Source organism: Papaver somniferum, chromosome 5 (assembly GCF_003573695.1).
Source record: "Papaver somniferum cultivar HN1 chromosome 5, ASM357369v1, whole genome shotgun sequence".
NCBI classification, from domain to species: Eukaryota; Viridiplantae; Streptophyta; class Magnoliopsida; order Ranunculales; family Papaveraceae; genus Papaver; species Papaver somniferum.
The window spans coordinates 20,869,681-20,885,084 of NC_039362.1; the positions used below are offsets into that span (position 1 = coordinate 20,869,681).

The 15,404-nt window shown below is 36.4% G+C and overlaps 3 protein-coding genes across 4 annotated transcripts; 2 read left to right on the forward strand and 1 right to left on the reverse strand.

Annotated features, from left to right (window-relative positions):
- The first annotated feature begins 2,702 nt into the window (after positions 1-2,702).
- LOC113281120 (acyltransferase-like protein At1g54570, chloroplastic) lies at positions 2,703-9,214 on the forward strand. Of its 2 annotated transcripts, none has more exons than XM_026529769.1 (14): positions 2,703-3,420; positions 4,582-4,633; positions 4,860-4,915; positions 5,023-5,181; positions 5,394-5,498; positions 5,606-5,715; positions 7,113-7,234; positions 7,320-7,428; positions 7,550-7,680; positions 7,780-8,149; positions 8,226-8,339; positions 8,438-8,523; positions 8,638-8,747; positions 8,836-9,214. In XM_026529769.1, the coding sequence occupies exons 1-14, from the start codon at positions 2,994-2,996 to the stop codon at positions 9,024-9,026; spliced, it is 2,142 nt and encodes a 713-aa protein (XP_026385554.1). In that variant the 5' UTR covers positions 2,703-2,993; the 3' UTR covers positions 9,027-9,214. The 2 variants fall into 2 exon arrangements, with proteins under 2 accessions (XP_026385554.1, XP_026385555.1); XM_026529770.1 differs by having other exon boundaries at positions 2,704-3,420; positions 5,609-5,715.
- Positions 9,215-10,234: 1,020 nt separating this feature from the next.
- Positions 10,235-12,143, forward strand: LOC113281121 (acyltransferase-like protein At1g54570, chloroplastic). The gene is made up of 8 exons (XM_026529771.1): positions 10,235-10,362; positions 10,455-10,563; positions 10,684-10,823; positions 10,952-11,312; positions 11,389-11,502; positions 11,603-11,688; positions 11,763-11,869; positions 11,965-12,143. The coding sequence occupies exons 1-8, from the start codon at positions 10,235-10,237 to the stop codon at positions 12,141-12,143; spliced, it is 1,224 nt and encodes a 407-aa protein (XP_026385556.1).
- A 186-nt stretch (positions 12,144-12,329) lies between these two features.
- On the reverse strand, positions 12,330-12,845 carry LOC113278830 (zinc finger protein 10-like). Its single transcript, XM_026527566.1, has one exon. It carries the CDS (start codon positions 12,843-12,845, stop codon positions 12,330-12,332), a length of 516 nt encoding a protein of 171 aa, XP_026383351.1.
- Positions 12,846-15,404: the final 2,559 nt, after the last annotated feature.

The window sequence follows — 15,404 nt, forward strand, 5'->3', positions numbered from 1 at the left end:
CTTTTCTAAGAGTATTTGGTACTGTATGCTATCCATTTTTTGGGTTAATCCATACAAGATAAACTTTCTCCAAAATATGTCAGATGTGTTTTTCTTGGGTATAGTTCTTTACATAAGGACTATAAGTGTTGTGATCCAATTCTTAGAAAATTACATATTTCTAGGAATGTTATCTTTTCAGAAAATGAATTTACTATGCTAACAATTCTTTGTCATCTTCTTCTCTCACTACTTCTTCTCTTGTCATCACTGGATTATCTACTGATGCAAATTCTAATCCTTCATCTCAATTGTCTACTGATGCAAACTCTTCTGGTACTTCCACTACTATTACTACAAGATCTATGAGAGGTATTTCAAAATCAAAAACTTATGTTGACCATATTATGCATCTTTCTGTCAAGCATCCAATTCCTTGTGCTTTTTCTTCTTTATTGGATATTCCCCCTAAGCCAAAAACATTAAGAACAACTGTTAAAAATCCTAAATGGCAAGTTTCAATGAAAGAAGAACATCAAGCTTTGAAAGACAATGACACTTGGGATCTTGTTAAGCCTGAGCCACATATGAATATTCTAGGATGCAAATGGGTGTATAGGATTAAATTGAAAACATATGGTACTATTGATAGATTTAAGTCAAGATTGGTGGCTTTGGGGTATAATCAACAAGATGGAGTTGATTATACTGAAACTTTTAGTCTTGTAATGAAGTTTACAACAGTATGAGTTGTCTTGGTCTTAGCTGTTACACATAATTGGAGTGTTAAACAATTGGATGTGTCAAATGCAACTTTACATGGTTATTTGTATATATGTCTCAACTACAGGGTTTCATTGATCCAATTCATCCTGATTATGTATGTAAATTGAAGAAGAGTTTATATGGCTTGAAACAGGAACCAAGAGCCTGGTTTGATAGATTTAGCAACTTCTTAGTTAAATTTGGTTTTGTCAGGTCTATTTGTGACTATTCCATGTTTATATGTATACTTCCAGTTCTTCTGTGATGGTTCTTCTACTTTATGTAGATGATATTATCTTAACTGGTAATGATGATGCTCTTATGAATAAGTTAGTTACATCTTTGAGTTCTGAATTTGCTTTGAAGCAATTAGGTGATCTGAATTATTTTTTGGGGATTGAAGTCACAAGAACAGTGGATTCTATGGTTTTAACTCAGAAAAAGTATGTTTTAGAATTACTTACTAAGGCAGATATGTTGGAGTGTAAACCTGTTAATACTCCAGCTGTAAAGGAATCTAGAGCTTCTATACATGATGAATTTTTTCTTACAAATGATGCAGAATATAGGACTATAATAGGCAGTTTACAATACTTAACTATGACAAGACCTGATATTGCTTTTGGAGTGAATTATGTTTCACAGTTTATGCATGCTCCAACAGATGTGCATTTTTTGTTAGTAAAAAGAATTTTCAGATACTTGAAAGGTACCATTGGCTTAGGAATTACTTTGAGAAAAGGTGATATTTCTTCCATCAAAGCTTTTATTGATTCTGATTGGGCTAGTTGCCCTGATACAAGAAGATCTACTTCAGGTTATGCAGTTTTTATGGGGAGTTCTTTAATTTATTGGTCCAGTAAGAAACAACCTACAGTGTCCAGATCCTCAGCTGAGGCAGAGTACAAATGCTTATCAGTTACTGCATCTGAGTTGGAGTGGTTGTCTAATCTTTATAAGGAATTACATGTTTCAGTGACTTATCCTTTTACAATATACTGTGATAATACTTCACCTATTTGCTTAGCTTCTAACCCCGTGTTTCATGCCAGGGCAAAACATATAGAGGTGCAATATCATGTTGTCAGAGATTTGGTGTTAGGTGGATTTATTACAGTTCAACATATTTCTTCTCAACATCAACTGGCAGATCTCTTTACCAAAGGACTTTGTTTTCCAGCTTTTTCTTCTTTACTTTAACAACTTTTGGGAATAACAACTACTGTTGAAGATGTTGAAAAGTGTCAGTCTACTCCTGGTGCTGATGAAGACTCTGTTTCTAGTTCTCATTTTACTGGTTTGGCTGTTCTTAATGATGTTTCTTAAATTTGTTTTTAAAGTTCATCTCTGTGTCTGCGGGTATGAACTTGAGGGGGCTATTAGGAATAACAGTCAAGGTCAACAGTCAAGGTCAATATTAATTTGTCAGTATGAACTTGAGGGGGGCTATTAGGAATAATAGTCAAGATCAACAGTCAAGGTCAATATTAGTATGCCAGTATGAACTTGAGGGGTGTTAGGAATAATAGTCAAGATCAACAGTCAAGGTCAATATTAGTCTTGATCGATATTAGTCATGGTCTTTTGTACTGTATTAAATTGAGTATCAATACTGTCTGAAACAGTTATGTCTGTATCTTGAACAATTATTGAAATAATAGCAAAAACCTTTTCTTCACCTTTCTTGCTATGATATTTCACACAGATCTCGCCGGTAAAACCTGCTGCATCTAAATTCTTCCCAGGAACTATGTATTTTTTTTGTTTTTTTGATAAGAAGAGAATTTACAAATGTCTACCAAATATATGGAGAAACAGAAAGAAGAGAAATTTAGGAGACATAAAAAAGAGAATTTACAAATGTATTTATGCAGCCACGTAGGGGGGGAAACATCAATCATTGTCTCACTAACTTATCACCACACGTATTATTCCGGTTAAATGATGAGACTCTTGTGAAGCTTTCACCCTCGAAAACGAAGTATATTTAGCGAATTTTAAATTTATCGATTGATTCGTGGGTCGACAACAATTTAGAGAAAAGAAAAACAAATTCGGAAACTAAAAAGACAATATAATTATATATATATGAAAAAAGAAATCATAGAAGAAAAAAGATTATACACGTCTGAAAAAACGTCTTCCAAACGCAACACCCACGTTGTGTTAGACTTTCCTTCTTTGTTTAGTTTCTGTCACCCCAAAAAAGAATAAAATCTATCTTTTCTAGAGAGCGGGAGAAGAAGGTGATGGCAGGCATAGTAGCAAATACTATGATGCTCAAATCCATCTCCGCACCATGGAAGTTGAACATAATAAGGTACTTCAATAATTCATCCGAAACTTGTACCACGACACTGTCAGCTCTGTACACTGAACGAAATTCGAATTACAGCACGGAAAGACGCTGTAGAACAACAATGGCGATGTCGAACAAGCAAATGGAACTGAAGGCACTGTCACTGACATCCTCGTTACAATCTGAAGCGTCCGTTCCGAACAAAGAAGTTTATCATGACCAGAGTAATCAACCGCTAACGAAGAATTTTAGAGACTACGCAGGAGGAACGAAAGATTTTATTCGAACGGGCGGTATCGGCGAACCACCACGTTGGTTCTCACCTTTGGAATGCAAAAATCAGTGGAAGAACTCTCCGTTGCTACTTTACCTGCCTGGTACGTGCATTATTGATTTTATCTTACAAGCTTTTATTATGTCCATACAGTTTCGTTTCTCTTCCAGATAATTCGGAGCCATTTATTTCTTTTGGATAAAGTCAAAAACAAATAAAATAAACGGCGCATAGAGAAACCTGGTTTGATTGGGGTATATCCATTTTATTCCTATCCAAACTAGTGTGTTAAGGGTGTTTAAAAGTTGTTAAAAGTCCAAATTGCCCATAATAAAAAGCCATGTCGACAAAAACATATTAAAAAAAATCAAAATCTTTCTTCTACACTCCAACTATACATGTGAAATCAAAAAAAAAAAATAAAAAAAAATGAAGAATCAAAACGAACCAAACGTCGGCAGGGTATTATTTGTCGACCTTGCCGACTAAAATACAGTCGGCACTGTATAAGGTTGAATATCATGCCGACTTTTCATCTCTGAAATTAGCAGTTACAGGGTCGGCAAGATATCCATCTCTATACCTTGCCGATTATATTTTAGTCGGCAGGTTATGAAATTAGTACCTTGCCGACTAATCATGCATTTGTAATATCTTCTCTGTATGTCAAAAATCCTATAGTCGGCAGGGTATTTTTTTTATCGACCTTGCCGGCATAAGTTGTCGGCATGTTCTTCATCCACAGACCTTGCCGGCCGGATATAGTCGGCATGTTCTTCATCTGTAGACCTTGCCGAATTTTCATACTTTCAGAACTGAAAATGTTGATTCCTTCTATAATTTTGAGTATAAAATCACCCAGTAGCTCTACAAAACCAAATTTATAAGTGTTTGGGTAGTACGATTTCATTTTCGTTACAAGTAGAATTCTTAAAAAAAAAATCTCAAAAATCTACCCACATCCATGAGTTCAATCTAAAATAAAACCTAATTTCAAAATTTTAATCAACTAATTAACTAATTAAATTAATTATCCTAATCATATTTATTAGTGTTAATTAATCAAGGATAGATTAGTCACTTTTGTAAACATGTGGATAAGAGACTTTGTGCTTTACTTTAAAATAACCTTATTTTATCTCATTTGGTATACCCCAATTAATTTGGGTATACACCAATCAAGCCAGATAGAGAAAATGGAGTTCGAGTTGGAATAATAAGGTTCAGTCATATTCGTTAACTTTTCTTTTCTTTTTTTTGTCAGGAATTGATGGTGTGGGTCTCGGACTTATTTCGAATCACCAGGAATTGGGAAAGTAAGTAAATTTGTACCACTGGCTAATATTATGGATTTCGCAAGCCTCCGTGTAGTTTAATACTATCTGTGGAAGCCTAACTGCCGTCCTTCTGTAGTGAAGAGTGGCTAACTGATCCTGCGTTGCATGTTCACGTTGATATTGACACCCAACGACTTGATATTATGATTATTTCTGCTGATAATAAAAAATGAATCTAAAAATGAATTCTATATTGTAATTGTAGAGTGTTCGACATATGGTGTCTCCATATTCCGATTGAAGATCGTACCTCATTTAAAGGTAATCGATCTTTCTCATTATCTCAGTAAATTATCAGCATCATTTGCAAATCTTGTGAATTTAGCGTTTGAGTATATTCTTTTTCTTTTCTTTTTTATTTACTGTAGAGTTGGTCCAACTTGTGGAGAAAACAGTTAAAGATGAGCATGGGCGTTCACCGAGTAGACCCATATATCTTGTTGGAGAATCTATAGGAGCATGTCTTGCACTAGCTGTTGCCGCTCGTAATCCTACTATTGATCTTTTGCTAATACTCGCGAATCCAGGTGCCTATTTGGAATAAAATTCATTTGTCGTGATGCCTGTTTATGTTTTGCTAGAATGCAAACACACTAAATGGATCCCTGCTAGTTTTGGGAGGCAGGGCGGGGCGGGGCTCACTAACTAAACTGTGAGAGTCGGTTTTGGCTCTGTTCAAAACTCGAGGTCTGCGCATAACTGTTGTTTATTTAACTTGTTTAGTTTCATCTTTTGGCAGCTACATCATTTGAAAAGTCACAGCTTCCAAATCTTATCTCACTACTACAGGCCATTCCGGAACAACTTAATATTGGCCTTGTCAATATTCTAACTTCTTCCACAGGTTAATTTGTCATTTTTTTCTTCTTTTTTTTTGCCTATAGCATCTGTGTAATCTGTTGACACAGCTAGACATTAATAACCAGTTCTCCCATCTGCATTGTGAAACAGCAGGTGATTTCTTAAGAATGGCAATGTCTAGTGTACAAAAACAGCTTCCTGTTCCTCTAAGTATCCGTGAAGCAACCGAGAACTTATCTGAACTCTTGTCTGCTATTCCAGTAAGTTTAAACTAAACTTAGCAAAGAACGCTGTATCGCTCAAATTTTGCAACATTATATAAAGCACTATAGTGGCTTCTCGGGCGGAAGCATGATTGAGAGTCTAGGTGGGCTAAAACAATAGGTAGACTACGTTCTAAAATCTAATTGCTAAAAAGAACATATAAATTCTTTTTCCAAAAAGTATCTTTCAAGAAAAGAGTTTTTGGGTAGGTTTTAGGAATTTGGGGGTGGTTGGAGCACCCCTTGGCCCTCAGCCATTCCTTAATTAGAAGTAAGAGTCTAACTAGGAGTGGGCTTGACTAAATTTCTACCGAGATTTAAGTCAAAATAGCATGATTTATAAATGGGGATACCAGTTTTTGGAGACTGATACCATTTGGACGATCCAACGGTCCGGATCTGTTAAGATTTCTTTGTCCTATATGCAATGGATCAACCGAGAGGAAATCTGATATCCCCCTTATCAATCGTGCAGAATAGTATTTAGTTTAAAAGTATTTCTATTTTTACTTTTATTTTAGAAAAAATGATAATTTTACTTTTACTTTGCCTTTGTTTTTCATTTCTAAAAATATGAAAATACTGTATCACTTCACATAGAAGGAGCTGGAGAAGTGATATTTAGACTAACTTATGTGGGATTTTGAGGAGGCTTGAGCCTAGGTAAGCCAGGCTTAGGGGTGCACGTATCCTATCCATACCCGTCAACCCTACCCTACCCGTCAGTTTTTTAATCGTATCCTATCCTATCCACTATTTGGCGGGTAGGGTGGCGGATAAAGATTTTCTTAACCGCCAGTAAACGGGTAGGGTGGCGGGTATAGGCCATATCCTACCCACCCTACCTAGAGGTGCACATACCCTATCCATATCCGCCAACCCTACCCTACCCTACCCGCCAGTTTTTTAACCGTATCCTACCCTATCCATTATTTGGCGGGTAGGATTGCATGTAAAGATTTTCTTAACCGCCGGTAAACGGGTAGGGTGACGGGTATAGACCATATCCTACCCACCCTACCGGTTGTGCAGCCCTAGTCAGGCTCTAGTTGCACCCCTGATTTCGTCATTGACTCGTTAGCCTTCTCTATCTCTGTTTTAATCTCCGTTAAAGGTATTCAAATTCTCAATTTTTTTCCTTCCAATAATACAAAGCGATTTATATTTTTAAACTAAAAATATTTGAAAAAGCAATAAAAAACCTTTCAATAAATTCTTAGGGTGACAAAGACAAATCACTCAAGCTTTCATATTTTACCGGTGCTTGATTATCTAATTACTAATTTAAACACACAAAAAAAAAGGTTAAAACACACTTCCAAAGAAAAGAAAAAAAAAGTCACTACATGTGTTCTCACGGTGTATAGTATAGCAATCACATCATTCAATGGCAGGTCTTGGCTGATGTTTGGACAAAAGAATCAGTACTGTGGAAGTTAAAAATGACGGAGGCGGCTTCATTATATGCCAACTCCCGCATTCATGCTGTCAAAGCTCAGACTCTAATCCTTGCCAGGTTGTTTATATATTAAATCAAATTTACATAGATAGCAATTTCTAGTCCAAAATCCTGGTATTGTTAAATGTTGTCAATCTTTTAGTGGAAGGGACCAGTTGCTACCAAGTCTGGAGGAAGCTCAAAGACTCTCCAACCTACTGCCTACTTGCCAAATGCGGAACTTCAACGACAGTGGTCACAACCTATTTATGGTAGGAACAACCACCTCCTCTTTGGGGTATTGCCATTAGTTTGTTAGGAAGTATATCTCGAAGCATTTCGTTGCAACTCTTTTCGACGATGTTTGATAGTATTATGTTATGCATTATGCAGGAAGATGGTTTTAATTTGGTCACTGTAATCAAGGGTGCTGGATTTTATCGTCGTTCAAGCAAAATTGACTATGTATCTGATTATATCCCTCAAAACCATTCCGAGCTAAAGAAAGCAATTGATGGTTACGGGCAAGTGAAGCACTAGAATATTCTATCTCTTGCACCTTAGTTATATCTTTGTGTGTATATCTTAAAGTTTCATTCTCATTTCAGTGCTGTGATCTGTAGGTGGGTTAATATAGCTGCTGACCCTGTTATGCTCTCAACTTTAGAGGATGGGAAAATTGTGCGAGGCCTCGCAGGGATTCCTTCTGAGGGACCAGTTTTGTTTGTTGGTTATCACATGCTAATGGGATTTGATTTAGCTCCACTTATGTCCACTTTCCTGGAACAGAAAAATATTTTGATCAGAGGAATAGCGCATCCAATGTTTTTCCAGAATGAACTCGAAAAACGTCAACTAGATCCGTCAATATTTGACCCAATAAAAATCTTGGGTGCAGTTCCCGTATCACCAACCAACTTCTACAAACTTCTTGCGGAGAAATCTCATGTTCTACTGTACCCAGGAGGTGTGCGCGAGGCGTTTCATGGGAAGGTCTGCTGCTAGATTCGCTTTACTCTTTTGTTATATTGAAGGTATCTGAATAATCTCATTTCTTGTACTTTTATAGGGAGAGGAAAACAAGTTGTTCTGGCCATCTCAGTCAGAGTTCGTCAGAGTGGCTTCTAGATTTGGGGCTACAATCATTCCGTTTGGTGCTGTCGGCGCAGATGATCTCGTGGACGTAAGTGCTTAACACTTTCTCTTCCATATGTTTTGCATTTATTATGTGAATTGTTCTAAGCTTTGCCTCGCCAATCTAAAATGGTTCACTATATTCAGATTGTTCTTGACTATGACGATCTAATGAAGATTCCTTACGTGAAGGATGTAATAAACGAACTAAATAATGGAGTTGTGCAGTTAAGGTATGTACATTTGCGTAGCTTATGAATATTATTGTCTTTCGCACTCGTCTACAACATTTTCGATACGGGTTAATATTTTTAAGAAATTACATTTGCATTTTTGCATCTTGGCAGGACGGATACTGATGGAGAGATTGCAAAACAGAGGTTCTACCTGCCAGGAGTAGTCCCGAAACTCCCAGGTCGTTTTTACTACCTGTTCGGGAAGCCAATCGAAACACAAGGTGCGGTGTATGCCGCTGCTTGAAATTTCCATCCAAGATATGTTTTTGTTGAAGGGTGCAGCACAACTGACACTAGCTTTTTTTTTAGGGAGGAAGAATGAATTAAGAGACAAGGAGAAAGCTCAAGAACTATACATGCACACAAAATCTGAAGTTGAGAATTCAATAAAATATTTGAAGGAGAAAAGAGAGACAGACCCATACAGGAGTCTCTTGTCTAGGATATTGTATCAAGCAACCCATGATCCCAACTCCGAAATTCCCACATTCGAACCTTGATTATTCATTTGTAAGTACTCGTAGATAAATGAAACAGACAGTTATCTTACCAACATAGAAAAGAAAAGATGAAAATGAAGCAGAATTGTATATAAACCTGAAAGAAAGAAAGAAGTATACTCTGCCGTTTCAGGAAAAGTGATACTTTCACTTTTTCATTTTTATAACACATGGTTCACTTTGGTCCACGTTGAGCACAAGAATCATGATCAGATTTCGTGGGTAAAACTGCTGCGTCTAAATTCTTTCCAGGAACTATGCATCTATGCAGCCACGTAGGGGAGGAAACATCAATCACTGTCTCACTAACTTATCACCACACGTATTGTTCCGGTTAAATGTTGAGACTCTTCTGCATGAAGCTTCATCCTCGAAAACGAAGTATATTCAGCGAATTTTGAATTATCGCCGAGGCTCTATCACATCTTAGAGAAAAGAAAAACAAATTCGAAAACTAATGACAGGCAATAATATACTCGCTTAACAGTAGTAATAGATTAATAGAGTAGATTATTAAAAAGAAACAAAAAAAATCTTCTGTACATTCATGAAGAAACGTTTTCCAAACGCGACACCCGCTTTGTGTTCACAAAATTGGTTAAAAAGACCAAAATCAACAATTTTTGGGTGAAATGGACAGTTAGATTTTGATACTGTTTAAATGAACAAAAATGTAAAAATAGGCAGGATGTAATCAGTTTCATCGTGCCCATTTTCAAATATTTTTTCTTATTTTTAATTTACACAGGATGTATCCAGTTTCATCCTTACTATTTTTTAAATTTAAGCTAGGATGAAATCCTTGCAAAAAAATTTTTTGGTCATTTCACCCAAACTATTTTTTACTCGTCCATTTGAATCGTGATTTAAAAATATTTGGACAAATGACCCATTTTCCCTTTAGGAATTTGGGGTAGCTGGAGCAGCCCGAGGCGCTAGCCACGTTCTAATTCCGTTCAGTAGGGGAAGATGTGGGCTTGACCATATTTCTAACTGGCTTAAGCATATTCAACCCGAAATATCATAGATACTTTTCGTTTCAGGAAAAGCTTACTTTCACTTTCAAAATTAGTTACTCATTCAAACTTTCATATTTTGCTGTTGCTTGATTATCTAGTTACTAATTTAAACAAACAGAAAATAGAAAAACTAAAACATACTTCCAAAGAAAAGAAAAGAAAAACTTACTACAGGTGTTCTAACGGTGTATGCAGGTCTTGGCTGATGTTTGGACAAAAGAATCACTACTGTGGAAGTTAAAAATGATGGAGGCGGCTTCATTATATGCCAACTCCCGCATTCATGCTGTCAAAGCTCAGACTCTAATTCTTGCCAGGTTTTTATTCGTTACCATTTCAATCCAATTTACATAGATAAGTGATTGCTAATCCAAAATCCTGGTATTGTTAAATGTTGTCAACCTTTTAGTGGAAGGGACCAGTTGCTACCGAGTCTGGAGGAAGCTCAAAGACTCTCCAACCTACTGCCTACTTGCCAAATGCGGAACTTCAACGACAGTGGTCACAACCTATTTATGGTAGGAACAACCACCTCCACTTTGGGGTATTGCCGTTAGTTTTTGGGAAGTATATCTCGATGCATTTGCATTTCATTGTAACTCTTTTCGACGATGTTTGATAGTATTATGTTAATGCAGGAAGATGGTTTTAATTTGGTCACTGTAATCAAGGGTGCTGGATTTTATCGTCGATCAAGCAAAATTGACTATGTATCTGATTATATCCCTCAAAACCTTTCTGGGATAAAGAAAACAACTGATGGTTACGGGCAAGTGAAGCACTGCAAAGTTCTATCTCTTGCACCTTAGTTTTATTTTGACGCATTGTTGGCAAAAAGTTATTTCCTTGTGTGTATGTCATCAAGTTTCATTCTCATTTCAGTGTTTTGATCTGTAGGTGGGTTAGTATGGCTGCTGACCCTGTCATGCTCTCAACTTTAGAGGATGGGAAAATTGTGCGAGGCCTCGCAGGGATTCCTTCTGAAGGACCAGTTCTGTTTGTTGGTTATCACATGCTAATGGGATTTGATTTAGCTCCACTTATATCCACTTTCCTGGAACAGAAAAATATTTTGGTCAGGGGAATAGCGCATCCAATGTTTTTCCAGAATGAACTCGAAAAACGTCAACTAGATCCGTCGTTGTTTGACACACTGAAAATCTTGGGTGCAGTTCCTGTATCACCAACCTACTTTTATAAACTTCTTGCGGAAAAATCTCATGTTCTGTTGTACCCAGGAGGTGTGCGCGAGGCGTTTCATAGGAAGGTCTGCTGCTACATTCTCTTTTACCTCAATTGTTATATTGACGTGTATCTGAATGTCAGTTCTTATACTTTTTTAGGGAGAGGAGAACAAGTTGTTCTGGCCATCTCAGCCAGAGTTCGTCAGAGTGGCTTCTAGATTTGGGACTAAAATCGTTCCGTTTGGTGTTGTCGGCGCAGATGATCTCATGGACGTGAGTGCTTAACACTTTCTGTTCCATATGTTTTGCATTTATTATGTGAATTGTTACAAGCTTTGCCTCTCGCCAATCTAAAACTGTTCACTATGTTCAGATTGTTCTTGACTATGACGATCTAATGAAGATCCCTTATATTAAGGATGTAATAAGTGAACTAAATGATGCAATTAAGGTATACGCATCTCTTTTTCATTTGCATTTCTTAAGGTCTACCGCATAAGAAATTACATTTGCATTTTGCATCTTGGCAGGACGGATACTGACGGAGAGGTTGCAAAACAAAAGATCCACCTGCCAGGAGTAGTCCCAAAACTCCCAGGTCGTTTTTACTACCTGTTCGGGAAGCCAATCGAAACACAAGGTGCGCGGTGTATACGGCAGCTTGAAGTTTCCATTCAATATATGATTTTGTTGAAGGGTGCAGCGCAACTGACACTAGCTATATTTTTTTTGTAGGGAGGATGAATGAATTAGGAGACAAAGAACTATACATGTACACGAAGTCTGAAGTTGAGAATTCAATAAACTATTTGAAGGAGAAAAGAAAGACAGACCCATACAGGAGTCTCTTGTCTAGGCTTTTGTATCAAGCAACCCATGATCCCAACTCCGAAATTCCCACATTGGAACTTTGATTACTCCGGTGCCAATGTGAACATAAGTATAGCTAGTTATTCATTTGTAAGTACTCGTACATAAATGAAACAGACAGTTGCAGCTTACCAACACAGAAAAGAAATGATGAAAATGTAGGAGAATTGTATATAAATCTGAAAGAAACATACGCAAACCCGATATATTCTTAACGCGTGATTCATGTTTCATAAGTGAAGTGTGAGATCAAGGTTCACGCGACCATCGACAGCTTCAGAAGGCGAAGTAAGAGGACAGGAGCTGCTAGAAAGAGTGAGAGTAGTTGTAGGAGCAAAACTAGAGTACTGGTATGCGTACTCCACATGATGATGTTCCGGCCAGCTATAAGGTGCAGCAAATGGCACATCTAATATTGAAGAACAACAAGCATTGGTGTTGCTTTTGTTCTTTTTGATCATGTTCTTGTTCTTGATCTCAGGACATGCAAAGGACTCGTCAAGTGATTTTTGTAACTTTTGATCAGAGGCGTAACTTCGGAGAGTGGCAGCTCGCTCGTGCTTGTGAGCATTCTGATGACCGCCTAGAGCTTGAGATGTACAGAACTTCCGAGAGCAGTAAAGACAACAAAAGAGTCTCGACGGATCGATATGCCTTGTTGATGGTGGTGGTGGTGAGACCTTATACTTTACAGGAGTAGTATTCTTAGACTTTTTTAGGAAATCATAGAAACAAGAGTCGGCCATTGCAAAAGAGGGTGAAAGTTAGTGGTGGTGAGAGTTAATGGTTATCAAAGAGGGGGTTTTAATGCTTCCAAAGCTTTTACATTATAAGCAGCTAGCACCTAAATCCATGACCTCTGAAAATGACTTGATATTACCCTTGAAAATGACCAGGTGGCAACAGATACACAGACAAAGTATTTTACTTGAATTTCTTTTTGTTTAAAATTTAAGATTTATAGTTACAAAATAACATTTCGAGAATATTTTTAAGTAAAATTTTGAATGAAAAAATTAGAAGAAAAAAAAACATTAAAATTGGTTTTAAAAATCACTTTTAAACTGCAATCTTTTTCTTGTATTTAGAAATAGCTTTGAAATAAATAAGAAGACACAATTGGGGGACTAAAAAAAATATTATTGGGTAATTTAAGAATTTCTTGTCTAAATAACTTTTGTAATGGTCAAATTACTTTAAGTATCCTCCAAGGGTGATAACAGTCGGCGGTGGGAAGTGTGCTATCCGATAATGAGGATTATGGCCAAGGTGTTCTGACTAATCATTTTTTTCTCGGTTGCAAATTTTTTATTTGGAATTTAAATTTTTGTGAAGTTTTTTTTTTTCAATCTTCATTTTCTCACTTTTAAGAAAAACGTTAAAGGAAACAAATGATCAAACATAAATGTTTGACAAACAACATCCTAAACACATAAAAAAAAGTATTCTAACAAACATCGCAAAACCTAATTTATGATGATTGATGAAAAATATTCTCATTTCGCTGCTTTTAGACGACCTATTTATATAATTGAGTCCTGTAGGAATTTTTTATCATCAACATAACAAATGTTGTTTAATAGAATGCGAAAAACTAAAAAGTAGAGATACTAATAACTAAGATCAATTGTTTGACGTTTAACTGGGCTATAAACACTGATCAGGATGTCGTGATTCTCTTATTATGTTTTTTTTTTCTTCTGTTTCTTTGTCACTTTTCCAGTGACTTATAGTATATCTTTTTAGTTAAATTTGCATTTAAAAAACTGAAAAATAGAAGGATAGTAAAAATAAATAAAATCTAGAATAATATATGAATTTCACCTCGCATTAGTTGTGTAATAACTCTGACTCACTAAAACAAATTAGCATCTTACAAATAGCGCTAGTCTTAGATATTGCTTTTAACACTGGAAGTCATGCACGCGCATAAGATGAAACTAAAAGATTCTCTGTCACATAAGATGTTTAAAGATCTGCGTCACACTTCATGGCCTTACAAAAATGAATGGGCTGATTGACACAAAAGGACCTCCGTTGTTGGCCAATCATAAAACAAACTTGCCAAAAACATAACTGAACATTTTCTGTTCTCAAATGGGTAAGCCTGCAAATATAATCACAAAAACAGAAAGACTCGTAGAGAATATAAAGATCTCATAATCTACTTTAGATAAGACTTTTCCCTCCCTCGACACATGACATTGATAAATGAAGTGAAAACTAGAGGAGGAGGGATTTTAGGTGTTGCTAAGATAGGAAGTGAAAGGCTGGCTGGCTGATTATATGGGAACGAATGACATCAAAACAGGCCTTCTTTTCATGTAAATATATGTAAGCTCATTGTCAGGCTTCTGGACATCTCTCCTTTTTGCTTGCTTCTAGGAGTCTAAAAAGAAGAAAGAGCCATGCCAACTAGTAAGGTGCTCATAATTGGTGGCTCGATCATGCATTCCGAGCTTGTTTTTCTTTGTTGAAACACAAAATTGGTTAAAAAGATCAAAATCAACAATTTCTGGGTGAAAATGATATTTAGATTTTGATACTTTTTAAATGGACAAAATTGTAGAAATAGTCAGGATGTAAACAGTTTCATCCTACCCATTTTCAAAAAAAAAAATTATTTTTAATTTACATCAGGATGCATCCAGTTTCATCCTTGCTATTTTTTAAGTTTAAGCCAGGATGAATCCAGTTTCATCCTTGTTATTTTTTTGGTGTCCGTTTCACCCATACTAATTTTTAATCGTCCATTTGGACCATGTTTTCAAAGTATTTGGACAAATGACTCATTTTCACGGGTTGAAACTAGTTTTTCACAAAATGTCTGGCCTCTTGCAAACTAGGATTTGTTAGCATTTCAGTTAATGGGCCACTTCGGCCCAAGCAGATTTACATGTGTTCTTCATGTTTGGTTTGGCGCGCTCTCTTTACCAATCAAACTGCCAAAGTATCATCAAACATATTTCAATGTGCGAGTTTAAGTGGTTCAAGCACGAAGAAAGTTCAATTTCTTTTTGATTTTATATTTGAAAGTGGGAAGAAATTTCGTGGTGGAGATAAGAATGGAAAGGGGTCAAACTCGAAAGTAGAACTTCAGTTTAGTAAAGACCATAGTGGTTTATGTGTAGTCCACCATACTCAACACACACTTTTCATTTGTTCATGCTCCTTCTCTCTGTCAACCCTTCCAAAACTACAGTACTTTTCTATCTCCATCTATCTATGAAAAAGGATTTCCCTTTTTAAAAGTTGGTGAATTGATTCGAAACATTTTACGTCGTATAGTAAATAGTGAATGCAAT